The sequence below is a fragment of the Cryptomeria japonica genome, chromosome 2, assembly GCF_030272615.1.
Source record: "Cryptomeria japonica chromosome 2, Sugi_1.0, whole genome shotgun sequence".
In the NCBI taxonomy this organism is placed as follows: Eukaryota; Viridiplantae; Streptophyta; class Pinopsida; order Cupressales; family Cupressaceae; genus Cryptomeria; species Cryptomeria japonica.
The window spans coordinates 301,301,762-301,317,213 of NC_081406.1; the positions used below are offsets into that span (position 1 = coordinate 301,301,762).

General features: G+C 36.5%; 1 protein-coding gene across 3 annotated transcripts; it reads left to right on the forward strand.

Moving 5' to 3' along the window:
- Positions 1–685: 685 nt before the first annotated feature.
- On the forward strand, positions 686–10,767 carry LOC131075395 (2-hydroxyacyl-CoA lyase). 3 transcript variants are annotated; one of them, XM_058012234.2, is made up of 3 exons: positions 686–857; positions 1,070–2,506; positions 10,094–10,767. In XM_058012234.2, the coding sequence occupies exons 2-3, from the start codon at positions 1,100–1,102 to the stop codon at positions 10,406–10,408; spliced, it is 1,722 nt and encodes a 573-aa protein (XP_057868217.2). In that variant the 5' UTR covers positions 686–857; positions 1,070–1,099; the 3' UTR covers positions 10,409–10,767. The 3 variants fall into 3 exon arrangements, with proteins under 3 accessions (XP_057868217.2, XP_057868216.2, XP_059072581.1); XM_058012233.2 differs by having other exon boundaries at positions 687–873; XM_059216598.1 differs by having other exon boundaries at positions 687–2,506.
- The last annotated feature ends 4,685 nt before the right edge of the window (positions 10,768–15,452 follow it).

The window sequence follows — 15,452 nt, forward strand, 5'->3', positions numbered from 1 at the left end:
ATTTGATTACGGGCAACAAGCCTGTTTCATGTTAGTGGTAGATATTTCTTTTGATTGATAGTAGTTGGTTTGGCATCTTGTATCCTAATCTATAGTTGGCTTGAGCTATTGAGCCATTTTTTTTCACACGTTATACCCTTTCTTGTTTCTTTTTTTGGTTCTTAGACCCTATAAAACTAGGTTTATTTATTAAAAAAAAATGCTTGTATATGATGAAATTTCTTTTTTATTTTTGTATAGGATCTCAACTAGCAATGAAAACATTGGTTTTGTTGTTAAGCTTGTGGAATACATTTTTTTTCTAGATTACTTTATTATCGACCTCTTATAATATGTTCAACTTTTGACCAAATTCATTTTAACATTATTTATCCATACCACTAAACAAATATGATGAACAAACATTCAAAAACAAAATACAATGAACTTAATAAAAAATATCAACTTTATTGTTATAGACTTCGAATTAACTTTCAATTGATATATTTATATAGTAAAATAAATTAGCATCTAACTCCATTTCTCAAATTCCTAATTCAGTGAATCTTGAAAAACATATTATTTAACCATCCCACTAAAACGTCACTTATAATTTAATACAATAATAATTTTAAACACAATATTATAATAACAACAATGGTTACAAAAATAAAACAGACATTCTCATTTTCCACCCTTCTTATAGATTGAAGCCATAAAAACCCTTCCATTTTTTGAAGGACGTCTATCAGACCGGCCAGTCTTGAATTCCCATGACAGCAAGGATGAAGAGAGGCGTTTCAAAACGGAGAAGGATACAAAGCTCTCAGCTTTAACTGGGCAGAAAATCCGCGTGATTAGGAAAGTGGGCATGACAGGTGAGAAAATTGAAAGGTGCGACAGAGTTCTATTGCAAAATTCTATTTATGAATACTCTGAGTGGACCCTTTAATTTGATTTTTGTATACGCCACCGCGTGACAACAATCTGCCTACCCGCAAGGCATAAAACGAAATGCCCAAAGCTTCATATTCATCCTCATTTTGTGTTTGATCCCACTCTGAATTCTCCATTTTTCTGAAATTCGAAGTTTTAGGAGAGCGAGAGACAATTGCAAGCTATGGCGGGGCAGCAAGTAGATGGCAACAATTTGGCAGCCGCAGCGTTTGCGAAAGCAGGCATCGACCACATGTTTGGAGTGGTGGGCATCCCTGTCACATCGTTCGCCAACAGCGCGGTGAAAGCAGGCATCCGCTTCATTGCTTGCCACAATGAGCAATCGGCAGGCTACGCAGCGAGCGCCTACGGCTATCTCACGGGCAAGCCCGGCATCCTGCTCACTGTCTCTGGTCCAGGTTGTGTCCATGGCCTCGCCGGTCTCAGCAATGCCATGATCAACACATGGCCAATGGTCATGGTCTCTGGTTCCTGCGACCAGGCTGATTTCGGCAAGGGCGACTTCCAGGAGCTCGACCAGCTTAATGCCGTCCAGCCCTTTGTTAAATTCTCAGGAAAGGCCGCAAAAGCCTCGCAGATTCCCTTCCTTGTTTCTCAAGCGCTTAATGTTGCTGCCCAGGGCAGGCCTGGTGGGTGTTACATAGATTTGCCCGCGGATGTTCTGCATGAGTATATAGATAAATTGGAGGCAGATAGGCTTTTGGCTGAGGTTTGCCCCTTTCAGCCGATTTGGGCTCTGCCTAAATTGGCTGCGGCCGAGTTCTATGCTCCGGAACAGGATATCCAGACTGCTGTTTCGATGCTCCGGCAGGCGCAGAGGCCGTTGATTGTTGTGGGCAAGGGTGCTGCTTATGCAAGAGCCGAGGCTCCTTTGGGAGACCTGGTTAGGCTTACTGGGATCCCCTTCCTCCCCACTCCAATGGGCAAGGGGCTTTTGTCTGATACGCACGAGCTCTCTGCTACTGCAGCTAGGTCTCTGGCAATTGGGCAGTGTGACGTGGCATTGGTTGTGGGTGCTAGGCTTAATTGGATGCTCCATTTTGGGGAGAACCCCAGATGGGCTGCTGATGTTAAGTTTATTCTAGTGGATGTTTCAAAGGATGAAATTGAGCTCAGGAAGCCCACTTTAGGGCTTGTTGGTGATGCTAGGCTTGTTTTGCAGCAGATTAATAGGGATATCAAGGATGAACCATTTTGTCTCGGGAGAAACCATCCCTGGGTTGAGAGGATTGTTAACAAGGCTAGTGAAAATGTGAAGAAAATGAGTGCTTTCCTAGCAAAAGATGTAGTGCCCTTCAATTTTCAGACTCCCATGAGGATCATCAGAGATGCCCTGCTGGCCCAGGGATCCCCTGCTCCCGTAGTGGTGTCCGAAGGGGCTAATACTATGGATGTGGGACGGTCGGTGCTCGTTCAGACAGAGCCTAGGACTAGATTAGATGCTGGGACATGGGGAACCATGGGAGTTGGTTTGGGGTATTGCATAGCTGCAGCAATGGCTTATCCAGAAAGGCTTATTGTGGCTGTCGAGGGAGACTCTGGCTTTGGCTTTAGCGGACTTGAAGTTGAGGTAGGTTTCCAATCTCAGAAGTATAATTAATCCCATTGTATTACATGTTTTCATTTAAAAAATTATTTTAAACGTTCTCATTTTCCAAACATATCGTGTTCCTTCCACTTTTGAAGACCCTTAGAATACAGTTGCTTCTACTAGATATATTTTTCAAGAATTACATGATTTTTTTTCAACTAGGAACAAAACAACCTTTTGATGTTTTTGTGGTTTCTCTTCTCTGTTTCTTGCACTGCTAAGTTCGTATTATCTCCACAGAGTTGATTTGGTGCAATTTGTGGGTCAGACATCCGACTTCCATTGAAATGTGTCTGTAAATGGTAGCAATTAGTTGCCATATAGTCGACATATATATTAGGTAAATGATGCAATGACAGAAGGCTTAAATCCACTGAAAACTGGTTGATAGAAAAATTGTTTTTTGTATTGTTTTATACTTTCATTTGGAAGTTAAACTATTTAAGAAAAATGTAATCTCCAGAGGCCATTCCTTACTGCAAGAGATATACAGATTAAACAGAATCCATTTTTTATCCATAATGTTTGAGACACTTGCCATACTATCAGACTGATAAGCCTTTTATGTAAATTGACTTAGCTTCTATAAATACTGCTACATAGTGAAAACCACATACAAAGTTGAATTAACGACAGATTACCTTGGTTGAGGATAAATCCCACATTTTTAGAACAATTTTTGAAAATGTCTATTATACACTCAAATAGGCTGATAAGTTTAAATCTATACATATTACAATCCACAATTGGCATAGATACTTAATAGCTAACATGAACATGAATCTTATCTTATGATTTATGAGCAAAAAACTTGGTTTTGTTAGTTTTTAGTGATCAGATTAACAGTATAGAACAGAAAACCAAACTAAAATAAAGCACACACATAACACGCTTATACCCTGGGAAAACCTCCCTCTTGGAGGAAAAAACCCAGCATGAAAGATTCAGATCAGATTCTTATTATGAGCAGATTACATGAATCAGATTACTTATCTGATTTGGATGCCAATCTAGGGCAGACTGAACCTAGCATATGCAGCTGTAGTGTGTCTTCAGGGAGAGCATAATATCGACATCAATTGAAGAGGGAGATCATTGAAGTATAGCGCATCACCTTGCCCAGCAAGTTGTCCAATGGATTTGCTCTCTAAGATGCCTGATTCGCTGACTGTTCTTGCATAAGGCTAATCGCACTTGATAAGGATATTTGCTGTGTAGAATGAATCTTGTTTATATACAAGATTCATGTTCAAGTCTTCTAAGTCAGCCTTAACTAATTTCTTTATTTTACATATTCACTTTGCACTTTGGCGCCCAATTTGGGGCCTACATAACTTGCAACTTGTGACACGTTTCCTGTTTGAGGCCCAGCCCTATGAAATGCTTAACCACACATTTCATTTAGGCCCAGCCCTATAAACATAAATGCTTAACCACACGTTCCATTTAGGAATACATAATGTGTTGCGTGGGAACATTTATGGGTCCACGCGTTTAGGAAATGGTCCTGTCATAATACAAGATATTGTTATTGGGCCCAGCCCATTACATGACTAATTCACACACCACATAGAAGAATGGGTCGAGCCCTATTACTTAAGTTGAATTCTAATGTTGCCTTCGGCAATCAGAATTCAACTTTTATTTTTCTACCTAGTTACAAAAACCAACACTCCCTCTTAACTAGGGAGAAAAATAAATACATAATCAGAATCTTTCAACCAGATTACATGATTAGGGCCCAGCCCTAAGTAATACATACAATATGCAATTTGAACACAAGTTTACACAATATGGACCTTTCCATGAACTTCCTCTTGCAATGCCTGCAAAGGATGAATCCAAAACTTCATAGCTTCACACTTTCCTGGGACCTACATATATCATCAGAATTTCATGATCTTTCATCATGCACATCCGCAAAGGAAGAAAGAGACCTTTCCTTATGCATTCCTGCAAGAATGAATACTTAGATATATACATAAACATACAGCATGAATCATGCACAGCCGCAGAGGATACAATAAGCTTCTCCACTGAGAAGAAGAACCTGCGACCTTGCACACCGCAGAGGGTGAACTCACCTTGCACTCCGCAGAGGGTGAGAGAGAACTGCCACCTTGCACTCCGCAGAGGGTGAGAGAGAACTGCCACCTTGCACTCCGCAAAGGGTGGATGATACACCCAGTGTATCATGGTTAGCATCATCATAAATAAACAATAGACAAGGAATATACATTAGATATATATTATCAATCCCTCTATTAAACCATAATGATTAGAACCCAAGAATGAAATGAGATATTAAAAGATATCAAGACTCCCTCTAAAACCCTATTTAAATAAAGAATTCACAGACCTGATGATTCATTCTTACTTACGAAGTGGACCCATAGCATCTTAAAAGAGAGAGATGAAAGGTAGACTTTCATAATTAGTCCAATGACAAGATCTGATTGAGGTAGGGCTTCTCAGGTCATGTGTGAATGCTTTCTTCTGAGAGACATAATCTGAAAACATTATCTTCAAGAGTAGACATTAGGTTACCTTAGAGACATGATATAGTAAAACAAAACACCAACCCTTACAAACCCTCAACAAACAGATTCAGACATATAGATAGAAGACATTTACCTATACTCGGATCCTAATACACATCCATATATATACACTATCACTATTCAACCATGAATACATTGAATATATAAGTGATAGCAGGTATATGATAGCAGAAATATATAAGGATGACAGCAAGTATCAAAATAAGGTAAGTTTTAAGGTAGCTTCAAATCACCTTAAAACTTCACTTACCTATCTCCCTGGAAATAAATTGAGATTCATCACCTTTGAAGGTTCTAAGATACTAAGAGGATGAGGAATCCATTGATGCAGATGAAGGACCTTGACTGTGCATGTAATCATCTGAAAACCCTAGCTGTCACACAGAAGTCCAGGCTGTAAATCTGATCACTACACATGCAAACCTAGGCTCTGATACCATGTTAGTTTTTAGTGATCAGATTAACAGTATAGAACAGAAAACCAAACTAAAATAAAGCACACACATAACACGCTTATACCCTGGGAAAACCTCCCTCTTGGAGGAAAAAACCCAGCATGAAAGATTCGGATCAGATTCTTATTATGAGCAGATTGCATGAATCAGATTACTTATCTGATTTGGATGCCAATCTAGGGCAGACTGAACCTAGCATATGCAGCTGTAGTGTGTCTTCAGGGAGAGCATAATATCGACATCAATTGAAGAGGGAGATCACTGAAGTATAGTGCATCACCTTGCCCAGCAAGTTGTCCAATGGATTCACTCTCTAAGATGACTGATTTGCTGACTGTTCTTGCATAAGGCTAATCGCACTTGATAAGGATATTTGCTGTGTAGAATGAATCTTGTTTATATGCAAGATTCATATTCAAGTCTTCTAAGTCAGCCTTAACTAATTTCTTTATTTTACATATTGACTTTGCACTTTGGCGCCCAATTTGGGGCCTACATAACTTGCAACTTGTGACACGTTTCCTATTTGAGGCCCAGCCCTATAAACATAAATGCTTAACCACATGTTTCATTTAGGAATACATAATGTGTTGCGTGGGAACATTTATGGGTCCACGCGTTTAGGAAATGGTCCTGTCATAATACAAGATATGGTTATTGGGCCCAGCCCATTACATGACTAATTCACACGCCACATAGAAGAATGGGTCCAGCCCTATTACTTCAGTTGAATTCTAATGTTGCCTTCGGCAATCAGAATTCAACTTTTATTTTTCTACCTAGTTACAAATGTCAAAAATCAACAGGTTTCATGTACTAACCCAACCTTTACATAAATACTCTATAACATTGCCTCATATATTGCCCTTATAAGCTAGATTAGTTTATTTTTTATTATATCTACCCGTGGGGTTGACTATACTCACTGTGTTTTGATGAGATGGCTCTAACTTGTATGCATAAGGAATATGTTGAAATATGAAAACTAAAATTTTAAAAAGGGAATTCACGAGTTAAAAAGTGCTACCTCATGTGCTCATTTATGTCATTTGGATAAATTTAGGCCAGTAGTAATAAAAGATTTAAGGAGATGAACAATCTTAACTGACATATGACAATGAGACGCACGACACTTTTTGAACCACAATATGACTTTTCTCTTCTATACGACCATCAACGTCACAATGCCAATGATCTTTAGAAGATTTTTGTTTTCTTTGGATTTTCGAAAAGCTTTGGATCAAGTTATCTAATAAGATTGGAGAGTGGCATCCAAATACATTATATTATATTTAACTGTGGAATTTTAAAATCTCAAAGCAGTAACATTCTGTTTACATTTCCATTTACCTTTATGTTTTGACTTGGAACCACCTTTCTTTTATTGTGCATTTTAAGAGAACGATGGTTTCTTTTTCTTGTCCATCTCTAAGTGATGGCCTTGAGCGCTTCATTCACATCTTTAGGCTTACCTAGTAACATATGCCTCCTAAGATGACACTTTGGATCTTCCAATGTACTTCATCCTGTGTTGTAATCTTGTAAGGCTTCACCCATATGGATGGCCACCGTTATGAAACTGCTTGTAGAAATCTGCACATTTTAGCTTTATCTGTGCCTAAAGTATTGTCAATTAATAGTTCTTTTGTATTCATGAAAAATAAAATAAAATTGTTTCTTAATAGACTTCCTAAATTCACCCCACATACAAACTGGTGCTAATAATCTTAAGGCTAAAGATGAGCATAACTTATAAATTGAATGATTGAGTGATTTGCCATTTCAACTTTACAAAGGATTCTTGTTTTGTTTTTCAATAATTTTTGTTGAGAGACATTCCACAGTGGAAGTTGAGGGAGATGGTGGTTGTAACGATGTTTTTGATTAAGGAACAAACAGGTTTTGAGGGGACCTGAAACCCCTTACAAAAAGTTTTGAAGGGACCTGAAACCTTCAGATTTTTCACGAATCCGGAACCCAAAGAAGAAAGCTGCAGTAGGATACAACATAGACAAACAGCAGCCCACCATCAGCCTAGCATCAAATTGAAATCATTGAAGATCTAGCTAAAAAAAGAAGGCCGAAGCCATGTTGTTGTATGTTGTTTAATATGGTGGATAAACATCTATCATCTACCAAATAGCCAACAATTAAAAAGAAAAATAGATACCTAGCTTAAGTTATATATTAGTATAATTTAAAAATTCTGTACTGTTGTGTATAGGTAATTGTTTTTGGCCAGTTCTCACCATCAAAGAATCACTACTTGTATTAGACATCGCAATTTTAATAAAGAAAGGGAAATTAGGACACTCATCCATTCAATGGCTTTGTATTCATTGCCTGCTCGTTTCTGTTTGGGTGGGAAGCTGAGTGGTAATTGCCCAAGCAACAGCTAAATTTGGAGGAAGGCAAATTGCCAGTTTTGCCCCTTAGCCCACTGTCAGTCCTACAGGCAGCTGCTAGCCACTATCTTCATTTTTAGTTAGTGTTATATTCACTTTTAAAGTGTCAGGCAATATCTTGGAATCAAAATTTTCTCTACTCAATCTAATCTCAGAGATATGCTTACATTTATTTAATGATTAAATGCTTAAACATTTTAGATTATATCAATGGTTTCATTCATTTTCGAAACATACTGTCTTCTATGCACTCTTTTTCTAACCCTTAGAGCAGAGTTGCTTCCAGTTGTACGTTTTAAGACAGCCTTTTTATTGTGTTTTTGTTGTTTCTCTTCTTTGTTACTTACATTGCCAAGTTCAAAATATGGCCAGGAAATTGATGTGGTGCAGTTTATTGTTCAGATATACTTCCATTGAATCATGTCTGTAAATGTAGAGAGAAATGAATGACAGAATTGTACTATATAGTTGCCATATTTCTGCATATGTCAAGTTCATGATTCAATGACACAATAAATTACCAAATTGTGTGTAGAAATGAGTTGTGTAAGTGCTACAAACCTTTATAGGTAATTGCATGAATGGAAAGAAACAAGAAAAGAACAGAAGTACATAGAAAAACAGAGTTCATTGCACAATAGATTATCATGGAGAAACTCAAAGCAAGAAAATTCCAGAAGAGTAAGCCAATTTTCTTTCTCACAGCTTCCAAGAATACTCAACACATATTGATAACGTTCTTATTGCTATGCACAATAGCTTACTCCATGCCAATTTGAATTCTCAAGGCCTACAAGAACAGCAACATACATCAACAATGTTCTTAGAACTTGCTGTGCTCTACAACTTACTCCCAACACATTCTCCACATTGTACTTACATACCTCAAGAGTCGACATCCAAAACACTCAACCAAAAAGAATTACTGATTACATGTACCTCAAAGATTTCATATATTTACAAATTTAAACTGACAAAACAAAGTGTCCAAATAGCACAAGCCTTTAAAAAGATGGAATACCAAAGAATTTAGCTTCCCTGGATCCTGTAGAGTGTTTTGATTTGTCCTTTTAAGATAAAATTGCCTTTGTATGAACCCATCAATATGTCATGTTCTGCGTAGAACAAATTCAGAATAGCTCAAAACTGCTTGACTATTTTGCCTATGGATGAGCCCATAAGTTACCTTGCTTCCACAATTTCTTTTTGGTCCCGTGGGTATCTGGATTACACCAGAACCACTCTGCACCTGTGGAGTCAGCAAACTCTATTTCTCTGCTAAATTGTCCTATCAAGAATACTGGAAGTGTTTTAAGTTTTCAGTTTGAATAGTCGATTGATACTTTTTACTTTTTCTGAGCTTTGCCAACTTTATCATAGCTTTTGTTTCTTTTACCGGATAGTGAGTGTCTCATACGAAGTAAGCTTTGCCAACTTTATCATAGCTTTTGTTTCTTTTACCGGATAGTGAGTGTCTCATACGAAGTAAGTTAATGATAAAATTGCTTGGATCAGCTAAGGCTTGTATTTTTATATTTAAAATTCCAAACTGCCCTATCACAACGGAACTGATTAGCGTATACTATCACAGCTTTGTGTCATTGCTACTACACGTAACACAGTGATAACTTTAATTTGAAGTTAAACTGAGTTACTAGGAGTGCTGGAAGTGTTCAGTTGCATACTTAGTCAATTTGACGAGTGAATTGAGAATAGTGGCTTAATCAGCTAAAGCCAACTAACTTTAATGATCCAATTTGGATCACACTATCATAGATTTTGTTGATTCAGTTAGATAGCAAGGATCTCATACAAAGTAGAGTTAATGACGAAAGTTTTGAATTAATTGCCAAGATGACTGTTAATTGACTCAGTTAGCCTATACCATCACAACCTACATTGTGATAGTGTTTATAGTTGAATTGATGGCTAAGCCGCTTAATTTGTGGAAGTCCCGTGGTTTTGATTAAGTTTCGTTGCATTGCTGGAAGGAGTCTATAGACCGCTAACTTTAATTTACAATAAAATCCATTTGACATAACTAATCTGTTGATGATTTAGTATGCACTAACAAATATTATAGTTGTTTTGTTAAATCACAGTCTATAGGATATGGTAATGAATTATCTTCTTTTAATGGTGCAGACATTAGTGAGATACAAATTGCCTGTCGTTGTCATCATTTTCAATAATGGTGGTGTCTATGGTGGAGATAGAAGAAATGCAGAAGATATTGAAGGGCCATACAAGGATGATCCCGCACCAACTTCATTTGTTCCAGGAGCAGCATACCATACTGTGATGGAAGCTTTTGGCGGAAAAGGTTATCTAGTTGGCACTCCTCATGAGCTTCAATCTGCTCTAGATGAAGCTTTCACAAAAAGAAACCCAGCTGTCATAAATGTTACCATAGATCCTTATGCAGGTGCCGAAAGTGGAAGGATGCAACACAAAAACTGAACAGATGATGAATCCTGAGGGAAAAACTATGCTTTCTCAGAACTGGCGTTTCTTAACACTCCATGGAGAACTACTTGTCGTCAGAGTCATGAAATTTACATTTCAAATTTGGTCTGTATATGGCTTGTTTTTAAGCTCAAAAAAAGATTCCTGCTTCAGCACATTATGTGATTCCTTGGCAGAATGCCTCTGTTTGTTGGGAACATACTTTTTTCTTCAAATGCATCCTTTATTCATTGCTGCAGCAAACAATGTCTTCTATGCAGTCTAAATTAGCTTTACTACTAAATAATGCATTTTGTGCAACAGGATATACAAGTTATTTCCCCTTAAAATTGATGTGCCGTCTCCTTGAATCACATTGATGTCTAAGTACTTGGAATGTAGCTTATTTACCATCCTGTATGTTTGAAATAGGTTTCAACGTGTACATTGGACACATTCTTGTGTCATAGTTTCTAGTTTTTGTATTGTTTGTGTATGTGTAACATTATGAACACTTTTGAGTGTAAATTTGTCGAGCTCTGCAGGCCTATCCTGTGGTGAATTAGGCAGGACTTGTTTATGAAATGCAAAATTACAAGAAATGTGATTTCCGCAAGCCTAAAATATATGATATTTGTAGTTTGATCCATCAAATGATAACAGCCTTAAACGTAGCGCATAGATGAGAGAGAGGAAGCAGTGCAGTTAGAGGTAGAGTAAGGTTGAAAATTGAAATTTTTTATAAATTGAGATTATTGAGATTCGGACAATATGCCATTATACCATCGATGTAAAGAGGCAAGTGGGATGCAAAATCATCACCTGGTAATCTAGAGTACTTAGTCCTGTGTATTAGACAATGCATGAGAACGGATAAACCTTTTTTTGGTTGCTGGGAATGGATAGGCTGATCAAGACTGTAAATGAACATATGATACATTTCCTCTCATATCAGATACTTGGAACTTTGACTAAATTGATGCCTTATGCACATATTTGATTTGACACTACAAAGTGTAGGTAAAATTTTTGCTAATCTTTAGAAAAGAAAAGGCTGCGAAGCCTATGTGTTATGTATTTGCCTAGGAAATCACGTTCATTCCATTTATTGTACTTATTAAATAAATAACAATTCCAAGCAAATGTAACTGAGCTGATAATGAAAATTGACATTGTTATTGTGTAAAAGAAACAAAATAGAGTTCAAGATGAAGTGTCTTTGATTTGATGAACAAAGAAGGTAGAGGGCTAAACAAATTAAAGATTTTTCTTTTTTGAAAATAGGTTGGAGAACATGGGCGGACGCTATTTCAGAAACATGTTTGTGACTTGGGAAGCTGCAGCGAGTGACCTGAGACGTTGTGGTAGTGACCCTTGTATTTGTGCAAGTGGCCTCTGAGGTTTGCTACTGTCAGGGCAGAAAGAGGAGGTTGGAGAACTGGAATATTGCAGACCTGACCGCTAAATTTCATTATCAGCCTGCTAGTTGCTCTGTTGACCAATAGCAAATAGAGGTGTCCTTCAATCAAATGCGATTAGAATTTTCACCAAATTTGCATCTCATTCTTGTATTGTTTATAGAATCTGAGACTGTTAATCTAATTTTGAGATATGGTGTTCCTAAACCTGCGGTAGAAAGGGGAAAAAATGGGGTTATAGTTTAAGGGAAATTGCCTGAGTCCTCTAGATGACGTATTTCAGCCTCAATATTATTTGGAAAAGTTGTGGTGTGTGCAAGCCTATGGTGCTCGAATGCAGAAGTGGTGGGTGCTCAAAGGGGCAAGGAATGTCCTATGGAGGTCTGCAAGAGGTGTGTTGCATTTCTAGGAATGGAACTTTTGGAAAATGGATTCACCAGAGATGCCTGGGTAGAAGGATGAGGAAGAATAGGCAAGGTTTTGGCTATGGGAGAAAGGTTGGGTAGCAACAATGGCTATGGCAAATAGGTGATAGTGGAAAAGCAGAGTTGAAGAATATCTAAAAGAAGTAATTAAAGTTGCCAAAAAGGGCCAAAGAGCTGTTCAAATGAGATTTTTTTTTTCTTTTATAAAGTTTACGAGGGCTAGTCGTTTTGAAAACACAATAAGGCATATGGAATGAATAATTTGATTTTCAACTTTACACAAAACACAAATAAAAAGTCTCGAGTTTAAATTAAGAAAAAATCCCTACAATTTTAGTCAATTAATGACATGCAAAAACCTTGAGAAATAATTTGACAGACACGATATTATCCTTGACAGAAAAAGTACTGCAAAATTATGAATGGCAATATACTACTAATTCATTTAGGTGTTTGCAGTGAAAGATTGAAATAACCCAACTTGTTAATAGGCAATGTTCAAGACATACAAAATCAGCTTGGTATTATTTCAATCTTTCCATGGCAAAAAGGTAACTCGTAGTGATACATATAAACTCAACTTGGTGTTATTAGGTTCACTTTAACCGTCAACATTTTTTTAATGAGCTTAATAATATTAATGAGTATGTTTTGTCAATGCATTAAATGCGAGTCTTTATAAACTCAAACTAACTCTTCTATGTTTTTTAAGTATGAGTAAAGAACATTCTTTTATGAGCTTAACAGCCTTAGTTCCAGCATATTCTTTCCGCTCCCAATGCCCCCTCATTGGGATTGGTTGTTTTGGGTTGTTCTGTTGTGGACATTGAGTTTTTTGAGAAATCTTCCTTGAATGTGAAATGTAGTGGTATAGTTAAGGATACGGTTCGTGATCCTCTTCTTGGTTCCTTGTCGCCTTAAAAGGATAATGGTTTATTCTCCTCTTTGAGTTTAAGAGACTTTTCTAATCCCATCCTGATGGAGTCTGATTTGGAAATTCCATTGTAAGACGATTTCAAAACAAAGGTTTCTAAAGTACTTTGAATTTAAATCATTATAGGTGGTGATCTTGCTCTCCGTCTTAGCTTTGTTGTCCTTGTGTGTGAGGTTGCATGGCTCGTCTTTGTGTCATTTCTCTTGGTATTTCCTTTTGTTCTTTAGTGTTGTAGGGTGTTTTTCTCATTTCTTGTATGGGCTTAGCCTTGTTGGTTCATAACTTCAGTCAAAAATGTGCTATAATTAAAACATTAATTAGTATGTTTTATAAAAAGAATAAAAAATAATTTTCATGAAACATCTATTACTTGGCCACAAAAATAATATCTTTTTGCAGTGGAAAATAGCTTATATCGGTTGGAAGGATTACAATGACAAAGGCAATTCTAAATGCAATCCCTATTTATATGACTGAAGTATTGCCTTGAGACATTGAGAAACAAATTAGGAAATTTTTTGGTCAAGCAATCTAGACAACAAAAGAAAGATTCCTCTAATGCCATGGGAAATGATAAGCAACTCAAACATAAATGAAGTAGGAGTCCATCATGTAGAAGTGCAAAACTTGGCCTCGATAGCTAAGCTAAATAGTACTTATACTCCAAATTAAACTCAAAGCAATGCAGATTAATGAAGCACAAATATTTGGACTCAACGAGTAAAGAAAGAATTTTCGCCTCAGCAAATCTACCGTCTAGTTTGAAATTTTGAAACTCCAGAATAATATGTTGTGATATTCTTCTACCTTATTTAAATTAGGTAGTTCATAATGGTGAAAAGGCCCTCTTTTGGGATAGAAATGTTTTTTTTCCCTAAAAGATAAGTGGAGCACAAGAGTTAAAGAATTATTTTATGGAAACCCTGGAACTTCAAGTGCAGAGGCTGTTTTAAGAGATCACAAAGCCCTTAGTCGCAACTTTCAGAAAATTTCTTCATGAAACAAATTACATAACTAAAATTAAAGCTCTCCTCCTAGATCTTGAGTTGACATAGAAGAGAAATATCTCATGACCCAATGGTTGCACTCTGTAATATTACAATATTATTAAAAAAAAAATGTAGTTAAATTATGAGCTAAAACAAATTAGAACTATCCTCCCAAAATGTGATTATTATGAATGCATGGCCTAGCAGACACTTTAGCCAATCAAGCTATTGACAACAATGAACAGTATGAAGGGAATGGCACCCCACTTGAAAACTCCTTTTCAAAAGAAAGTCTTTGAACTTGATGTAAAGGGTTTTCCACATCTTCCAAAAGGAAAGCTATTCTGATCTTCTCGATTCAATCTCTTCTGGATTGCTTTCGTCCTTGATTAGCTTCCTTAGATGCTTTTTCTACACTGTATATCAAATGATGTGTGAGGTGACAAACAATAATTAAAGATGGCTTTGCTCACATGTCATGTCCTTTTTTAAATCTAACTTAAGTTCTTATTTTTGTAGGTCTGGTGTCTTATTAGGTGGCTTTCTTTCTCCTCTCTTGTTTGTGCTGTACACGTCTTGTTCATGAGACTTTAACTCTCTAAATTCAAGGTGTTCCCATTTGGGTGTTTTAGCTCCAGCCCTCCTTTACGAATGCCATGCAGTTTATTTCATGGGAATATACCTACTTTAGCCCTGCAGCTACTTTCATTTAAACCCTTTCTTAATGGTTTTTTTATGTCAATTTGTTTAATTAAAAGTTTTGGATCTAAAAATTATTCCTTTAGCCCCTTTTAAACGTTGAAACATGTCTTTAAAATTTCTATTAATTTATAACAGAATGGTTTAAGCTGAAGCATAGTAGTTAACATGAAAGTAATTTAGATAATACTTGATAATCAATGAAACTGACTTTCTATTTATGATAATGTAATGTTGTCATTCAATTTTTCAATCATATATACAATATTTCTAAATCACTTAATCAAACAATTGAAAATTGTCCATATAATAATCGAATTATTCCTTTGGACAAAACAAATATCATAACATATTCAATAGTGTTTATTTCCATCTCAAATGATAGTTTTTAATTACGTAAGAACAAAATTGGTATCTTGCTACTCTTCTCTTTTAGATCAAGTTGTGTGTGTGTGGATAGATAGATGCAGATGGAGATGATAAAATTAATCAATAGATTATTACTATAATTCTTTCTTTCTATCATAATAAAAGATTTTGACTACTCCAAAATAACTTTCACTTTTGTTGGTCCACTTAATTCTTTATCTCCAG

Coding starts and splice junctions, on each gene's coding strand:
- LOC131075395 (XM_058012234.2), top strand. CDS start 1,100: ATGGCGGGGCAGCAAGTAGATGGCAACAATTTGGCAGCCGCAGCGTTT. Junction 2,507..10,093: donor TTAGCGGACTTGAAGTTGAG/GTAGGTTTCCAA, acceptor TTAATGGTGCAG/ACATTAGTGAGATACAAATT.